Source organism: Lissotriton vulgaris, chromosome 4_1 (assembly GCF_964263255.1).
Source record: "Lissotriton vulgaris chromosome 4_1, aLisVul1.2, whole genome shotgun sequence".
NCBI lineage: Eukaryota > Metazoa > Chordata > Amphibia > Caudata > Salamandridae > Lissotriton > Lissotriton vulgaris.
In genome coordinates this window covers 638,031,148-638,049,653 of record NC_141691.1, presented here as the reverse complement: position 1 = coordinate 638,049,653, position 18,506 = coordinate 638,031,148, and the positions used below count along the sequence as shown (strand labels likewise).

The following is an 18,506-nucleotide window of genomic DNA, read 5'->3' as shown; positions in this document are numbered from 1 at the left end:
CGCCAAAATGTTGTAAATAGGATGATCATAGATGACAGGATACTTCTAGTTGATTACATGTAGATTTATTGTCGGACACAGCTGAGCACACAACCTCGCTAGCTGACCAGACCATCAACTGACACTAGTAGAATTCTCAGGTGGAAGTAAGAACAGAGGGAACACTAAGAAAGGACTAAGACTACAGACAACCATATTACATGAAGAATCAATGTACAACACAATTCTTTTGGCTCGCAATAATTGTGAGTATGGCAGATGTTTCTTCAAACTGGGTTGATGGAAACTTGAGTAGTGGAGGTAATTGTTGCCATCAGTTGATTTGGTGTATATGGATGTTTCAAGTTTGTGGTCCTTGATGGTGATATTCACATCCAAGAATGCGATTTTGGTCCGGTCGAAATTGTGAGTAAATTGAATTCTTTCATTGAGGGTGTTGAGGTGGCTAATGGCAAACATGAGTTGTTGTTCAGTGCCAGTCCATATTAAGAAAATATGGTCAATGTAACAATAGTAGGTTTTGAGGTGGTCTTGCCAATGTGGAACGGACAATATGTATTTGGTTTCTAAATCATGCATGAAAAGGTTTGCGTATGATGGGGCAGCACAATTGCCCATGGCCACGCCAGAAAGTTGAATGTAGAAATTGTTTTGATATTTGAAGTAACTGTGTAACAGGGTGAATTCAATAAGTTCCATAAGAAAAACTTGTAGATCAGAAGGTTTATTGGTTTTGAGTAGGGCCGCTTCTATGGCCTGGATGCCAAGATTATGGGGAATGGATGTGTAAAGTGAGTTTACATCGATGGTACAGAGCAGAACGGGTGTTTGGCGATCAATGGTGATAGTAATGAGTTTGGATAGGAAGTTTGTGGTGTCTTGAAGATAACTGACCATTTGGGTAACTGAGGGTTGTAGATGTCGGTCAATGTAGGTTCCAATGGGTTCGTGAATAGAATTGCATGTACTGACAATGGGTCTGAATGGTGGTTTGATGGGATCTTTGTGGATTTTGGGAATCATGTAAAGGTATGGGATGTTTGGATGAGTCTTGATGAGGTAACTGCGGTCTTTGGTGGTGATTGTTCCAAATGTTACTGCTTTGTCAACAAGGGTCTGGAGGATGGCAGCATATTCTTTAGTAGGGTCCGAGCTTATTTCCATGTATGTATTGGCGTCTGAAAGATGGTTATTCACACTGTCCAGATAAAATTGGGTATCCAAAATTACCAAAGAGCCGCCCTTGTCAGCGGGGCAGATCTTAACGTCACTGTTTGTGGCTAGTTGATTTAAAGCAATTTTTTTCGTGCCTTGTGAGATTCTGTTTGTTTCGTACTGTAGTTTGATTGATGTTATCAAGGTCTTTGTGTACTAGTGCTTCGAATATATCCAAAGTTTTATGGCTGACAGGAGCCAAGAAAGCGCTTTTGGGATGTAAATCCATGATAGTATTCTCTTCTGTTATCGTGGGCGTGGTACAAACATTAGAGAAAAAATGTCTTAATCGTAATGTTCGCATAAACTTGTAAAAGCTTATTTGAGTTTCAAGATCGTTGGTGGTGTAAGTGGGAACAAAAGAGATGCCCTTTTGGAGGACCTTGGTTTGTGTGGTAGAGATATTCGTGCTTGAGATGTTTATGATTAAGTTCTGTGGCTCCTCGTCGATTGCGCTATAGGGCGCTGTAGCTCTGTTGAACCGCGTTCGCCGGGACCTCCGGTTGCGTCTGTGCCTAATCCTAAAAAAGGCACTGGTCCAGTGCTTTGGGTCGTAGGTTGACTAGTGGATGCATCGTTTTGTGGAGGTTGGCTAGTTGAAATGCCGCCTTGTTGAGGTGAGTTGAGCGTGGAGGTTGCTGTGAATCTTGTCTGGGTTGTCTAGTACGTGTAGAACCATCTGAAGATGATGTGTCGCCTTCAGTTGATTTATTAAATTGTGATCTCTGTCGCCTCCTGGCCGCATAAATTTCGGCCCAATTATAAACTTCCCCAAGTTTATAATCAACTGTATCCCTATTAAATGTACGCAGTTTGCGTTCGTTGATCTCTTTTGTGTACTTCTCAAGTTGTAAGTTTACGTCCTCAAGGGTTTGGCCTAGCTCTTCTGTGGCAAGTTTAGAACTCTGCTCTTCTTTTAGCTGAGCTACTTCAGTGGAAAGATCTTCAAGCATTTTAGATAGTTCTTCGACAATCAATAAAATTAAATCAAGTGAACACTTGTTGAGGATTCCACTCATCCGAATGGACTCAATGAGCGTTTGGAATTTAGCAGCTTTCTTTAACATGTACTTTGAACTTTGTTAACCGCATATGTTGGTTGTTCTGCCTTTTTTGCCTGCATTTATAAATGTAACTGAAACTTTATTTATTGTGAATGTATACACTTATCCTGTGTATCTTCTGCCTTTTCCTCACTCTTCTTACTTCATCTTTCTTACACTCTCACTGGCCCATCGCTCCCGTACCTTCATCTGATCATTTTTACCATTATTTGTTTTTTCACATTTTTTTCACATTCTTTCCGATCTTTTTAAAAAATGTTTCAACACGTATTTTGATTTGTTTTTTCTCACATTCTCTACGACCCTTAAACCACACCTTCTTTCTTAAATTCATTCACTCGCTATTACTTTCGGAATTTGTTCCGTTTGTTGTCTCATACCCCCACCTATACGTTTTTTCCATTTCAGCCCTTCAGCCTTCTGCCTCTTTCTCTTTTCATGATTCTTATTTCACGGACTTGATCCGTCTTCTACCTCGCACGTTTGAAGCTATACATGCATGCGCAGGAACACTTGTCATACTTCCGCATCCTTCGGATGGCGTTCCGTGGCGTTTTCAATCGATGGCGTTTGATCACGCTTTGTATTCCTGGTAAGCATCCTTCACTATCGTCATCACATAATTTTAAAATATTTCCTTTGGTAATTTCTTCACTTTGGGCACTACCTTTTTGGCACCACTTTGCGTCTTTTTGACATTACTTTGCGTTTGATTTGCACGACCCTTGATCTTGGTTTCATATTTCAACATGGATACCACCTCGATCGCTTCTTTTCACTTGCTCTTAAGTTATTCCCACTGGGTGAGCTCTATTTAGCTTACACTTTTTGAAAATTCTGTGGTGCTGCCAACTCTGCATTTTTAAACCCGCACTTCGACTTCTTGCTTGACCCGCTTTACTTTCTGACTTCAGTCTTTCATTTTGCTACTCTCTCTTAGACACTCGGCCCCTGACTTATCAACCCTTTTTCCTACTTTTCCACAGAAATACTCTAACCCCCTGATGAAGAGCACCCTGCTCGAAATGCATTGGGGACATGGAATATTGTTAACCATTATGACGTCATGAAGTATTTTTTTGAAAATTTGGAAACCATTGTGTAACAATATCCTCAAACCTTATTTCTCTCAACAAGGATACCTTTTGAATTGAAGAATTATTTGCATAATGTCACAAAGTGATTAAAACTTTGAACATTCAAATAACTTTGGATACATTTGCTTTCTTTAGCACACAGGAGTGCTCAGGTTATCCACCTTGCGCCTGCAAGGTCCTTTACGTTTCAATATCTTTTGCCCCTCCAGGACAGTAGGGGCTCTACCATGATCACCCTAAAAGATTGAACTTTCTTCGAGTACCTATCAGAGTAACTTATTTACCCTTGGAGTGCAGCGGACCCCTGTGTCTCATAATTCAAGATAAGATAGACACTCCCAATAGAGCAAATAGCTAAACAGGGCTGACTCCTTCCCAACACAGTAAGTATGCTTTCCTGAGGACTGACGTAATATGTCACTGGCACTCCAACAAACCAATGGCTAAAGAGGGCAGATCCTAAGCTCCTTCCTATGAATAAGATCACTACTACTAATAGGACGCATTTTTTGAGATTACATAGCTACGGAAGGCAACTAAAACTGTCTCAAAGTCAAATTTTAAAAGTGCATCCTGAAAAGATACGTATCTTTTTTCATTTAACCTCAATGCAGTAAGGAAATAAATTAAAACACTTAAAGGCCAGCACTCCTAATGCAATCCCGCTTCCCTGGACAAAGTTTCTGAAATTATCTTTTAAATCACTCTCATACTGGAGCATTTTGGTTGATTGCCTAACAGCAAATAAAATTAACATCAAATAAATGAAATACCTTGGCTGTAGACTTAGACCTGGAGCGGAAGCCAGTGTCTATGATAATGGCGTACACCTGCTGGTCCGTTGGTGCATTGTCCTCCAGGAGAACATAACCCTTCTTCTTTTCTTCATGGTGGTCTGAGACCTTACACGCTATAGCTAGCACAACGTATAGTGCCAAGGATAGCATCACCACAATGCACGGAACCAGGTTGTAGGTGATGCTGAAAAGAAGAAAGCATTACATTTTGTGAACAAACAAGATATTTTAATGTCACCATTAATGCTCTAAAGAATGGTTTGCAATTCAATTGTGGTATCAAATGAAATTGTTCGATTATTTATCATTCTTCTGACCATTTTCCATGGAAAATCTCAACAGGGCACTCCTGTGCATTTTGAGCATATGCTGTGAGCAGCATAAAAAATATTGTTTTAGTAAGGTCAGACCAACTTCCTAACTCAGCACTGGACATTCCAATGTTTATAGTGGGATTATTTGACTATACTGTACTTATTTTATAGAAATATATTAAAAATACAGGCACAAATTCCACTTCTGCTATATGTCCCTCTTACCACCTATTCACAAAGCTTTGACCAACTCCTCACACTGTTACACACAAGCACAACCACTTCGTTAAGTGGGACACAGTTCTCTAAATCTTGGACAAATTCTTCATACCATTTAAGGTCACAATATCATCCCACTTCTTGGACCCTGATGTCCATGTGGGAGAACCATATGTTAAAGATTCCATGGTTCTAACCAGAAAACACACTTCATCACCCCCCCCACTCCCCCCCCCAAAAAAAGCTTGAACTGGTCCTAGAACAGTCATTTATCCAAGCGAAGTATATTTAAGGGTACATTATCTATGTACCACTGTCAAATAATGTAAGAGGTACAAAAGGGGGTGGTGATGGACGGAGCATCTGAATCAATCAAACACTCACACCCAGTCAAAAGATCTGGGTTTAATCCATCACCGTTCTTTAGCCCACTCTGCCACTCCAGTTCAGACATGGCTATATGCAAATCAGTCTGACCCTGTGCCTCATGGGAACAGCCCAGCCCGAACTGCCAAGCCATGTCTTCCCTGGACCGGACAAAAGCTTCCAAGGACCGGTTTCTGGCATTTCAGCCGTCTTCAGCCCGGCTTGCTTGAATCCAATGGCAAAGTGAGCAAGGGACTCACGTCTGAGCATACCCTGCCACACTTATGGTGGCCAAAAGCGGTACAAAAGGGGGTGGTGATGGACGGAGCATCTGAATCAATCAAACACTCACACCCAGTCAAAAGATCTGGGTTTAATCCATCACCGTTCTTTAGCCCACTCTGCCACTCCAGTTCAGACATGGCTATATGCAAATCAGTCTGACCCTGTGCCTCATGGGAACAGTCCAGCCCGAACTGCCAAGCTATGTCTTCCCTGGACCGGAAAGAAGCTTCCGAGGACCCGTTTCTGGCATTTCAGCCGTCTTCAGCCCGGCTTGCTTGAATCCAGTGGCAAAGTGAGCAAGGAACTCACGTCTGAGCATACCCTGCCACACTTATGGTGGCCAAAAGCGGTACAAAAGGGGGTGGTGATGGACGGAGCATCTGAATCAATCAAACACTCACACCCAGTCAAAAGATCTGGGTTTACTCCATCACCGTTCTTTAGCCCACTCTGCCACTCCAGTTCAGACATGGCTATATGCAAATCAGTCTGACCCTGTGCCTCATGGGAACAGTACAGCCCGAACTGCCAAGTCATGTCTTCCCTGGACCGGAAACAAGCTTCTGAGGACCAGTTTCTGGCATTCCAGCCGTCTTCAGCCCGGCTTGCTTGAATCCAATGGCAAAGTGAGCAAGGGACTCACGTCTGAGCATACCCTGCCACACTTATGGTGGCCAAAAGCGGTACAAAAGGGGGTGGTGATGGACGGAGCATCTGAATCAATCAAACACTCACACCCAGTCAAAAGATCTGGGTTTAATCCATCACCGTTCTTTAGCCCACTCTGCCACTCCAGTTCAGACATGGCTATATGCAAATCAGTCTGACCCTGTGCCTCATGGGAACAGTCCAGCCCGAACTGCCAAGCTATGTCTTCCCTGGACCGGAAAGAAGCTTCCGAGGACCCGTTTCTGGCATTTCAGCCGTCTTCAGCCCGGCTTGCTTGAATCCAGTGGCAAAGTGAGCAAGGAACTCACGTCTGAGCATACCCTGCCACACTTATGGTGGCCAAAAGCGGTACAAAAGGGGGTGGTGATGGACGGAGCATCTGAATCAATCAAACACTCACACCCAGTCAAAAGATCTGGGTTTACTCCATCACCGTTCTTTAGCCCACTCTGCCACTCCAGTTCAGACATGGCTATATGCAAATCAGTCTGACCCAGTGCCTCATGGGAACAGTACAGCCCGAACTGCCAAGTCATGTCTTCCCTGGACCGGAAACAAGCTTCTGAGGACCAGTTTCTGGCATTCCAGCCGTCTTCAGCCCGGCTTGCTTGAATCCAGTGGCAAAGTGAGCAAATAATGTAAGGCAGAAACATATGACAGGCAACAGTATTTCTATGCCTCAACCACACAAATGGCCTCATCATTATAAGTGCCTATGATTTTGACATGTAGTCACCTTCACCCCCCTCCAGTGGAATTGCAGATACAGGGGGCATCAGTAACTGCCAGTGGGTTAAGGAAGGGAATGTCACAGATTATCAGGTGTATCATCCTGAGGGCACTCTCAGAAATATGTAATTACCAGGGGAATTGTAAACACTGTGCCTGATTTCCCTATTAATTACCCATTTTCACAAAAGTTTCAGGTGGAAGATTACAACTGCTTACTTCACTGTGGAGTTTCTGTGGCTCTCCTAATTCTGATGCGGCAGATAACTTACATTTACCATAGGACTTGTAATGAGGGCATTACATTTAGCACAAAACTCATGTTGAGTTCAAATAATAAGAATAGGTTAGTACAATGCAAAGGAAGTGTTCGCAAGCTATATCACTTTAGGGATTTTATCAGACAAGAACTAATAGTTTTATAATATTGTGTTATTAACCCCTTCGATGCTGATGACGAGCTCAGCTCGTCATCAGCCACGGGTGGCGTGTGCTGATGACGAGCTGAGCTTGTCATGTAACGCGGAAAAGGGAAAACAGCCGCACAGCGCAAAAATCACCGCAGCAGCGATGCGGTTAATATGGTGGCCTGTAGACAGTTGCAAGAGTAGCAGCATATCTAATTCATTTTTTTGCGATGATCTGAATGTATATTCAATTTCTAGAGCCCAATGATCACCAGAATATGGGCCTCATCTAACTGTTTCGGCATTTGCAAACCCCCTCTGATTCGGTAAATGAAAGGGTTTGCAGATGCAAAAATCATTTTCAATATGTAAAAAGCCCATTTATATGATTTTCCAAATCATTTACTGGATTTAGGAAACCATTAACAATGGTATTCGGAAGGGACATATTAAGAGACCCTTTTCCCCCTTTTGTGAATGTTTAAAACACATTTTTAGTAGTGGGCAGTGGTGCACTGGACCACTGCTTATTAGTAAAACATGGTTACAAAACATTTTATTTTACCCATTAACCCCTTCGCTGCTAGGCCTTTCCCCCTGTGTGCTAAACCTTTTTGGGCTATTTGGGATAATTCGTGCTTAGGCCCCTGTAACATTTTGACCACATAAGGTATCCACGCCAAATTTGCCTCCTTTTCTTCCAACATCATGGAGATAGATTCTAAAGGTACCCAGAGTTTGAGGATTCCACTGGAGGGGACCCAGAAATTAGCCAAAATACAGCTAAATTAGTTTTTTAGAGGGGAAAAATGGGAAAAAGTGCTGCAAATGAAAGCATCTGTTTTTCCCCCCTGAAAATGGTATCAAAAAAGAGTTTGTGGGGCTAAAATCACAATTTTCCTAGCTTCTGGAGAATGACAGACTTTTGTCAGATAACCAACATTTTTTACACAGTTTTGGCATTTTTCTGAGACATAGCCTATTTTTGCTACTTTTTGTGCTTTCAACCTCCTTCCAGTTATTGGTAGAAATGGGTATGAAATCAATCATGGATCCTGGAAAGCTATACATTTTAGAAAAGTAGATAGAATTTTGAATTTAGCAAGGGGTCATTTGTGTAGATCTTTCAAGGTTTCTTTATAGAAACTAACAGTTAAATATAGGAAAATTGAAAATTTGTTTAAAAAAAAGACATTTGTGTCAACGTATTTAACTGTAACTTCTTCTAATTATGACAGCTGTTTGAAAGCAATATACGTTTACATCCGCTGGACCTCACTGGTTGTGGGGATATATAGGACTTGTAGGTTCACCAAGAACCCGACGAACCCAGAGCCAAAAACTGAGCAGCGACTTGCAATGGTTTTTTTATTATGTATCAGGTATATAGCAATTATTCTGGGAAATTGTATACATGGAAAAATCGATATGAAAGATACCTATGTATTTGTGACATGGGAAAAGAATGTAGAGTTTAGAAACCGTAGATATTTGCACATTTCCAAAATTGGGAACACTCATACTAGCATTAGAATTCTCGGTCATTTTTCAAAATGACTTCTTTTTTACACATTGTCTTTCATTTGAAAGGCAGAAATGCATCAAAAGTCAATAGGTAATAACAGTTACTCTACAAATATGAATTACCCTAAGTCTCCTGATAAAAATGGAACCTCACTTGTGTGGGTAGGCCTAGTGCCCACAACAGGAAACGGCTCAAAACGCAACGTGAACACACGACATTTTCACAATGAAAAATGACCCTTTCATTTTTTAACCCTAGCTCTGCCGGCACCTAGGAAAACCTAGCAAACTATACATTTGTGTTAACTAGACACCCAGGGGAATCCAGGATGAGGTGACTTGACTGGCTCTCACCAGGTTCTGTTACCCAGAATCCCTTGCAAACCTACAAAATGATTTAAAAAAAGAAATTTTCCTCACATTGCTGCGGTGGAAAGTATTGGAATCTGCGTGGATCCACACAATTCCACCCACCCTGCATTCCCTAAAGTCTTCCAAGAAAAATAGTACCTCACTTGTGTGGGGAGGCCTAGTGCCCGCAACAGGAAACGGCCCAAAACGTAACTTGGACACACCACCCTTTTTTTGCAAAATGCCTAGCTGTAGTTTTTGAACCCTAGCTCTGCTGGCACCTAGAGAAATCTAGAAAACCTATATATTTTCAAAAACTAGACGCCCAGGGGAATCCAGGATGGGGTGACTTGACTGGCTGTCACCAAGTTCTGTTACCCAGAATCCCTTGCAAACATAAAATATTATTTCAAAAAACACATTTTCCTAATTTCTGTGGTGGAAACTTCTGAAATCTGCGTGGATCCACAAAATTCCACCCACCCCGCGTTCCCCAAAGTGTTTCGAGAAAAATGGCACCCTAATTGCGTGGGTGGGTCAAGGACGCGCAACAGGCAAGGGCCAAAAACCTATTGAGACATCAAATAACCATTACAAACCAACCTGGTTTTGCAAGGGGGGGTCCCATGAGTTTTTGGCCCGGGGCTCGGCGGCCATTTAGGGAAAACTACCAAATCCACACATTTTTAGAAACTTGACACCTAGGGGAGTTCCCCGCGGTATGGCTTGCATGGTTCCCCCAACATTCTCCTACCCAGAATCCCCTGCAAACCTCAAATTTCACTGAAAAAAATTACTTTTTTCCCAAATTTCTGTGTGGGAAAGTTCTGGAATCTGCGTGGATCCATAAATTTCTTATCACCCAGCGTTTCCCCAGGTCTCCCGATAAAAATGCTACCTCATTTGTGTGGGTAGGCATAGTAGCTGCAACAGGAAATTGCCCAAATCGTACTGTTGAGACTTCAAAATTACCTATAACAAAACTACATTGTGAGGTATCATTTTACTCAGGACACTAAATAGAATGCTGTGGGGTATAACATTTGTGCCGTCACGGTGATTCCACACAAAAATATGTGGCAAATGTGGTTTTTTCCAGCTTAATTTGAAGTTTGCAGGGGATTCTGGGTAGGGAAACGTTGGGGATCTACGCAAGCCATACCTCATTGGACTCCCCAAGGCATCTACTTTTCAGAAATGTGTGGGTTTCATAGGTTTCCCTAGATGGCAGCAAGACCGGGGCCAAAACCCCAGGTGCCCCCCCCCCCCCCCACAACCAGGTAGTTTTGTTATAGGTAATTTTAATGTCTCCACAGTATGATTTGGGCCATTTCATGTTGCAGCCGCTATGCCTACCCACACAAGTGAGGTACCATGTATATCGGGAGACCTGGGGTAACACTGAGTGGTAGGAAATTTGTGTCAGCCAGGTGAACCTACAACTTTCCCGAACAGAAATGTGAGAAAACATTAATTTTTTCAACATAATTTGAGGTTTGCAGAGGATTTTGGGTAGGGAAATGTTGGGGGACCCACGCAAACCATACCTTGCTAGACTCTCCCGGGTGTGTATTTTTCATAAATGTGTGAGTTTTGTAGGTTTCCGTAGGTGCCCGCTGAGTCTGGGGCCAAAAAATCATGGGACCCCCCTTGCAAAACCCGGTTGTTTTGTGCTAGGTATTTTTGATGTCACCTCAATAGGTTTTGGGCCCCTGCTTGTCGCAGGTACTTGACCCACCCAGGTGAGTGAGGTACCATTTTTATTGGGAGACCTAGGGGAACGCTGGGTGGTAGGAAATTTGTGGATCCACGCAGACTCCAAAACTTTCCCTCACCGAAATTTGAGAAAAAAGTGATTTTTTCATCTAAATTTGAGGTGTGCCGGGGATGCTCGGTAGGGAAAATTTGGGGTATCCATGCAAGCCATACCTTGCTAGACTCCCCAGGGTGTCTAGTTTTCAGAAATGTATGGTTTGGTACTTTTCCCTAGATGGCCGCTGAGCCGGGGGTTATAAATTCATGGGACCCCCCTTGCAAAACCAGGTTGTTTTGTGATAGGTAATTTTGATGTCGCCTCAATAGGTTTTGGGTCCTTGCCTGTCGTGGGTACTTGACCCACCCACACAAGGGAGGTACCATGTTTCTCGGAAGACTTTGGGGAATGCGACTGTGGTGGAATTTTGTGGAACAACACAGATTCCAGAACTTTCCGCCACAGAAATGTGAGGAAAATGTGTTTTTTTAAAAACATATTTTGAGGTTTGCAAGGGATTCTGGGTAACAGAACCTGTTGAGAGCCAGAGAAGTCACCCCACCCTCGATTCCCCTGGGTGTCTAGTTTTCAAAAATGTATAGGTTTGCTAGGTTTCCCTAGGTGCCGCAGAGCTAGGGTTCAAAATCTACAGCTAGGTGCTTTGCAAAAAAAGGGTCAGTTTTCATTGTGAAAATGTGTTGTGTCCACGTTGCGTTTAGGACCATTTCTTGTCATGGGCATTAGGCATACCCACACAAGTGAGGTACCATTTTTCTCGAGAGACTTTGGGGAATGCGAGGTCGGTGGAATTTTGTGGATCCACGCAGATTCCAGAACTTTCCACCACAGAAAAGTTAGGAAAATGTGTTTTTTTGTTTACAAAATTGAGGTTTGCAAGGGATTCTGGGTAACTGAACCATGTGAGAGCCAGACAAGTCACCCCATCCTGGATTCCCCAGGGTGTCTAATTCTAAAAAATTTACAGGTTTGCTAGGTTTCCCTTGGTGCCGGCAGAGCTAGGGTTCAAAATTGACAGCTAGGCACTTTGCAAAAAAGTGTCAGTTTTCACTGTAAAATGTCCCTCCAACCGTTTCCTGTTGGGGGCACTAGGCCTACCCACACAAGTGAGGTACCATGTATATCGGGAGACCTGGGGGAACACTGGGTGGTAGGAAATTTGTGTCAGCCACGTGAACCTACAACTTTCCCGAACAGAAATGTGAGAAAACATTAATTTTTTCAACATAATTTGAGGTTTGCAGAGGATTTTGGGTAGGGAAATGTTGGGGGACCCACGCAAACCATACCTTGCTAGACTCTCCCGGGTGTGTATTTTTCATAAATGTGTGAGTTTTGTAGGTTTCCGTAGGTGCCCGCTGAGTCTGGGGCCAAAAAATCATGGGACCCCCCTTGCAAAACCCGGTTGTTTTGTGCTAGGTAATTTTGATGTCACCTCAATAGGTTTTGGGCCCCTGCTTGTCGCAGGTACTTGACCCACCCAGGTGAGTGAGGTACCATTTTTATTGGGAGACCTAGGGGAACACTGGGTGGTAGGAAATTTGTGGATCCACGCAGACTCCAAAACTTTCCCTCACTGAAATTTGAGAAAAAAGTGATTTTTTCATCTAAATTTGACGTGTGCCGGGGATGCTCGGTAGGGAAAATTTGGGGTATCCATGCAAGCCATACCTTGCTAGACTGCCCAGGGTGTCTAGTTTTCAGAAATGTATGGTTTGGTACTTTTCCCTAGATGGCCGCTGAGCCGGGGGTTATAAATTCATGGTACCCCCCTTGCAAAACCAGGTTGTTTTGTGATAGGTCATTTTGATGTCGCCTCAATAGGTTTTGGGTCCTTGCCTGTCGTGGGTACTTGACCCACCCACACAAGGGAGGTACCATTTTTCTCGGAAGACTTTGGGGAATGCGACTGTGGTGGAATTTTGTGGAACAACACAGATTCCAGAACTTTCCGCCACAGAAATGTGAGGAAAATGTGTTTTTTAAAAAACATATTTTGAGGTTTGCAAGGGATTCTGGGTAACAGAACCTGTTGAGAGCCAGAGAAGTCACCCCACCCTCGATTCCCCTGGGTGTCTAGTTTTAAAAAATGTATAGGTTTGCTAGGTTTCCCTAGGTGCCGCAGAGCTAGGGTTCAAAATCTACAGCTAGGTGCTTTGCAAAAAAAGGGTCAGTTTTCATTGTGAAAATGTGTTGTGTCCACGTTGCGTTTAGGACCATTTCTTGTCATGGGCATTAGGCATACCCACACAAGTGAGGTACCATTATTCTCGAGAGACTTTGGGGAATGCGGGGTCGGTGGAATTTTGTGGATCCACGCAGATTCCAGAACTTTCCACCACAGAAAAGTTAGGAAAATGTGTTTTTTTGTTTACAAAATTGAGGTTTGCAAGGGATTCTGGGTAACTGAACCATGTGAGAGCCAGACAAGTCACCCCATCCTGGATTCCCCAGGGTGTCTAATTCTAAAAAATTTACAGGTTTGCTAGGTTTCCCTTGGTGCCGGCAGAGCTAGGGTTCAAAATTGACAGCTAGGCACTTTGCAAAAAAGTGTCAGTTTTCACTGTCAAATGTCCCTCCAACCGTTTCCTGTTGGGGGCACTAGGCCTACCCACACATGTGAGGTACCATTTTTCTCGGAAGACTTTGCGGAATGTGGGTTGGGCGGAATTATGTGGATCCAGCCAGATTCCAGAACTTGCCATCACAGAATTGGAAGAAAAAGATTTTTTAACTAAGTTTGAGGTTTGCAAGGGATTCTTGGTAACAGTACCTGGTGAGAGGCACACAAGTCACCCCATCCTGTATTCCCCTTGGTGTCTAGTTTTGAAAACTTTACAGGTTTGCTAGGTTTCCCTATGTGCCGGCTGCGCCAGGGCCAAAAATCCCCAGGTAGGCACATTGCTAAAGACAAGTCTGTGCCTAGCGGGCTTTCTTCCGCCCCGGGGGGAAGGGGAGAGAAAAATCGTGGGGGGGGGGGGGGGGGGGGGGGTTGGGTTGGCGCCCCAATATGCCCCATGCATAAAAAAGTCAGCATATTCGCTAGCGCCTATTGGGCTATCTGCACCCCCCAGACCAGGGGCAACTGCCCCCATCCACCCCCCCCCCCCGGGTGCAGAAAGCTGTGGCTTTTTGGGGGGCGATATGGGCATTGGGATGCCAATTCTGGGCTGACCTCACTCCTGAATTACATAAAATAAAAAGTCCTGTGGCCTAGTGGGCTTTTTGACCCCGGGTGGCAGATAAGGGGCTATTGCCCCAATATGTCTCCAGTGAGGGGCAGAAAGACTGTGGTAATTGTTTTCGGGGTGGGGGCATTATCATGCTCATTCCGGGCAGCCCTGACCCCTACATTATTCAATAAAAGCATCCCTATTTTTTAGTGGGCTTTCTGACATATTCTCTGGAGGGGGGGAGGGAGCATTGTCATGCCCTTTTTGGGCAGCCCCCACCCCAATCACTGGTTTCTAGTGGGCTTTCTGCCCCCGGGGGCAGATTGGGGGCTACTGCCCCGTCTGTCCCCTGTGGGGGCAGAAAGACCGACATTTCTCTGGTGGGGGCCATTGGCATACCCTTTTTGGGCAGACCCAGCCCAACGTAAAAAAAAAAATAGAATTCCTGGTTTTAAGTGGGCTTTCTGCCCCATCCCCCACGGGGAGCAGATTGGGGCAAACTGCACCCATCTGCCCCCCGGGGGGCAGAAAGACAAATTTCCATGGGGGCGGGGGGTATTGCCAAGCCCTTTTTGGGCAGCCTCCACCTCAATGTCAATAAAATAAATCCCTGGTGTCTAGTCTGCTTTCTGTCCCCCAGGGGGGCAAAATAAATGGAAATGTGTGGGGGAGGGGTGGGGGCATTGGCATGCCCATATTGGGCAGCCCCTACCCCTAATTATATATATTTTTTAAATCCCTGGTATCTAGTGGGCTTTCTGTCCCCCCAGGGGGGGGCAGAAAGACTGTGCTTTTCTGGCCGGGGTGGGCATTAGCATGCACAAATTGGGCAGCCCCTCCCCTAAATAAAATATAAACAAAAATCCCTGGTATCTAGTGGGCTTTCTGCTCCCCTAAGGGTCAGATTGGGGGCTACTGCCCCATCTGGCCCTCAGGGGGGCAGAAAGACTAAATTTGCCCAAAATAATATGGGGAGAGCAAAGGCCCTCCCCCCTCCCAGGTGTCTAGCCTCCTGTTGCGATCCCCAAGCAGGGATCCACTAGGGAGGGCCAGATTGGGGGCTACTGCCCCACCTGCCCCTCATTTGTTTTTCATTTCAATTCAGTTCAATTGATCTTTATTTCGATACAAATTATCATAAAAGTTACAATAACAAAAAATATTTGGAAACCCATTACATCGTGCAAAACAGCGGGTAGCCATAAATACATACGATAGTGTATCTCGGAGAGGAGAGATATTCATATTTAAAACATGATTACATTATTTAAAAAGGCACAATAAAAGATAATTCCTTAAAGCACAGTCATTTTCACCATCCTTCACACATTTGTTTTTAATCCACCCCGTTCCGAGCGAGTCACCACTGACCCGGAGAGCTTTTTTTGCCATGAAATCCAGAGACTGCATTATGAGCAATCATCATGGCTTTAAACATGTCTTGAGAGTGAATTTGCAACCAGTGTAAATATCTTCTTACCTCCATAACGGAGTTTGATTCTTTAAATTCCTGTAAGGACAGAATGATGCAATTTCTGGATTCTTTGCAGACAGGCTAGATGCATTTTTGGAGCTGTATGGAGAATATTATTCCCATAGTCAATCCTGAATTAGATTGTGGCATTTACAGGTGCTCTAAACTTAGGGCAGAGGAAATAAAGACTCTGCTTTAGAGGTGTTTGGGACCAAGGTTCGAAGGTCGAGGGAGGCCATGTTTTCCAAATTGCGGACAAATTTTATAGAGACAGGGGGAAGCCCCATTATGGCAGGGCATTTAACTGTGTAAGAGAACTAATGATCTCCTCCATGGTAGAAAAAGATCAATCCCAGCCCTGCCCTATGCGGATGATGCTGTCTCGTCTTCCTGCTTCCACACCCTCCGCCTCCTTCATAAGACCTTCAAATGGATCCCCCTCGAACACCGAAAGACCGTCACTCACGCCCTGGTCACCAGCAGACTCGATTACGGCAACACACTCACGCCAGAATAAACAAAAACCTTACCTGCAAGCTACAGAACATCCAGAACGTAGCCGCAAGACTGGTCCTCAACCTGCCAAAACACTGCCACATCTCCCAGCACCTGCGCACATGCCACTGGCTCCCCGTCTAGGCAAGAATCACCTTCAAGATACTCACCCACGCACACAAGGCCCTCCAGGGCACTGGACCAGCATACCTGAACAGCCGACTCAAATTCCACGCACCCCAAAGGACCCTTCGTTCGGCCCAGCTCTCCCATGCCGTGGTCCCCCACACCAGAAAGACCAGATCGGGAGGCCGCTCCTTCTCCTTCCTCGTGGCCAAAGCATGGAACGCCCTTCTGCTCCACCTCAGATAGACCACATCGCTCCCCATCTTCGCAAGAAACCTCAAAACCTGGCTCTTTGACAGCCCCCCTCCTTGATGGAATGGAACCTGCATCCCCTAGCACCTTGAGACCCCTACGGGTGAGTAGTCGCGCTTAACAAACCCATGATTGATTGATTGATTGATTGGGCTTAAACAATCTTATCAAATCTTTTGTTACTTTTATGGATTCCTTTAACCTTTCCTCTAATTTGACTAAATCCTGCATAATGGTCATTGGCCCAAAGTCAACTGAGACGAGGCAATTTATCATTCAAGGACAGGAATTACCCATGGTCCGGTCGTTTTCTTACATGGGGGTCCAATTTGATGAAAGAGGGACTTGAGCGCCTCTTCTGGAAAGTAAAAAAACACTCCAGCAAAGACTATTTCTACCATCTCAGATAAGATTTCAATATTAGACAGTAGACCACTGAAAGTAATATTAAAGATATATCACGTCTAAATTTGTCTCAGAAGTGGCATATAGTTCTGATATCTGGAGGATAGTGGATCCTGCAAACTTACAATCTTTTTTTTTTTTTTAACTCTTTATTCGTGACTGTTTCAGGATGACATACATTTCTGTTCATTTTCTCAACATATCTCACATCAGTCTTTTCCATTTTCTTAACCATTAATTTTTGGGAGTATAACATTTCAATCATGAGTTGCTTGTCATAACAGTCCCTGGATGCATCCCATTTATGTTCTGTAAACACCAGAATCATAACTTTCATTATTGGCAAACCCCAACTGTCCCTCCCTCCCCGTCCGCCCACCCCCTGTCTCCTGGTTGTTCTCTCTTGTACACTCTACATCCCGGGCCAGGCTCTGTCTATCTGGAATTTGTTAAAGGTCCTAGGTCTGGTCTAACCCTTGTGAGTAGCACTAGTGCCCGTGAGCCTCAGCCCCCCCCCCCTGCTACCTGTGTGAGTTCATCTCACCGGGTCTCCTGAGCTGTCCAGGTCTGCCTCTTCCAGTTCTATCATCATTAAGTCCCATTCCTGTGCTATGGGGTACTTGTGAAGGCCCTTGCTCTCCTCCTCCCGCAGAGCTGCGGATTCTGCTTTACCCCATTTCAGCAAGTCGCTGCGCCACATTTCTATCTGCGGGGCCCTGGGCGATTTCCATCTCATAGTGAGCACCCTGATCGCCAACACTAGTGCCAGGTCCGTAAATTTCAGTTGTGCCTTGCATGTTTTGGGCCGTTTCCTGTTCCCTAGTAGGCAGGGTAATGCTCCCTCAGGGATCTGGAGTGTTGTTATGGAGTGCAGCGTGTGTTTGATCGTCCCCAGTAAGTATGTAATTTCGGGCATGTCCATAGCATGTGAAGAAAATGTGCCTCGTCTTGTTGACATCTCGGGCAGCAGTGTGCAGCGGCAGGGAACATCCTATGTAGTCTCTGGGGTGTAAGGTAAGCTCTATGGAGAATCATGGCTTGTATGAACTGAAATTTAACATTCCTAGATATCCTTCTATTTTGACCTAGAATAATTTTCCACTCCCCGTCCGTTTTTTTCACCCGAGTCTGCAGTCCAGGTCTCCCTGAGTGTAGTGATCGGCGATGCCACATGTTCTCTGATACCAACATACAGCCTTTCACTAGGTGTCCCCCCGTGCCCATATAATGCATGAGGTGTACTAATTCATGTTGATCTGGTTTCGTACGTTGTGGGGCCCAGGTCCCCCGCACGTAGTGCGTTACCGAGGCATGTAGGAGGTATAAGCGTGAAGGGGCTCCCGTGACCTGCACAAACGAGGCATGGTCCAGTATGGTGTTGTCGCCGAACAGGTCTCCCACCCTGTCCACCCCGGCTTCCGTCCAGGAACGTAGTCTGCGCTGTGTTAGAGTCCACTGTGGTGTCGGGAGCCCTAGTAGAGGTATATTATCCGCATATGGAGAGGTCCCCGCCGTGTATGACAATGTTTTCTTCCAGCAGGTCAGGGCCACATGCAGGAGGGGGTGGCAGTCTCTGGGGATCCTAGCGTTGGGCAAGAGGAGGGAGTGTAGTTCTCCACGTGCTAATTTGTCCGTCGTGTAAGCGATCTCATGCAAGTCTCTGCCCGCCACCCATTGGGTCAACCATTGGAGCTGGCTGGCATAGTAGTAACCTCGCAGGTCCGGTACGCCCAGGCCACCCCTTCTGGTGTTCAGTTGCAGTTTTTTAAGGCT

At 44.9% G+C, this 18,506-nt stretch overlaps 1 protein-coding gene across 1 annotated transcript in view; it reads right to left on the bottom strand.

Annotated features, from left to right (window-relative positions):
• Positions 1–18,506, bottom strand: part of PKD1L1 (polycystin 1 like 1, transient receptor potential channel interacting) — a 1,739,639-nt gene that overhangs the window by 564,840 nt on the left and 1,156,293 nt on the right. Inside the window, exon 42 of the mRNA XM_086964902.1 lies at positions 4,150–4,357. Within this exon, the coding sequence (XP_086821028.1) occupies positions 4,150–4,357 (208 nt within the window). The remainder of the gene's footprint in view (positions 1–4,149; positions 4,358–18,506) is intronic.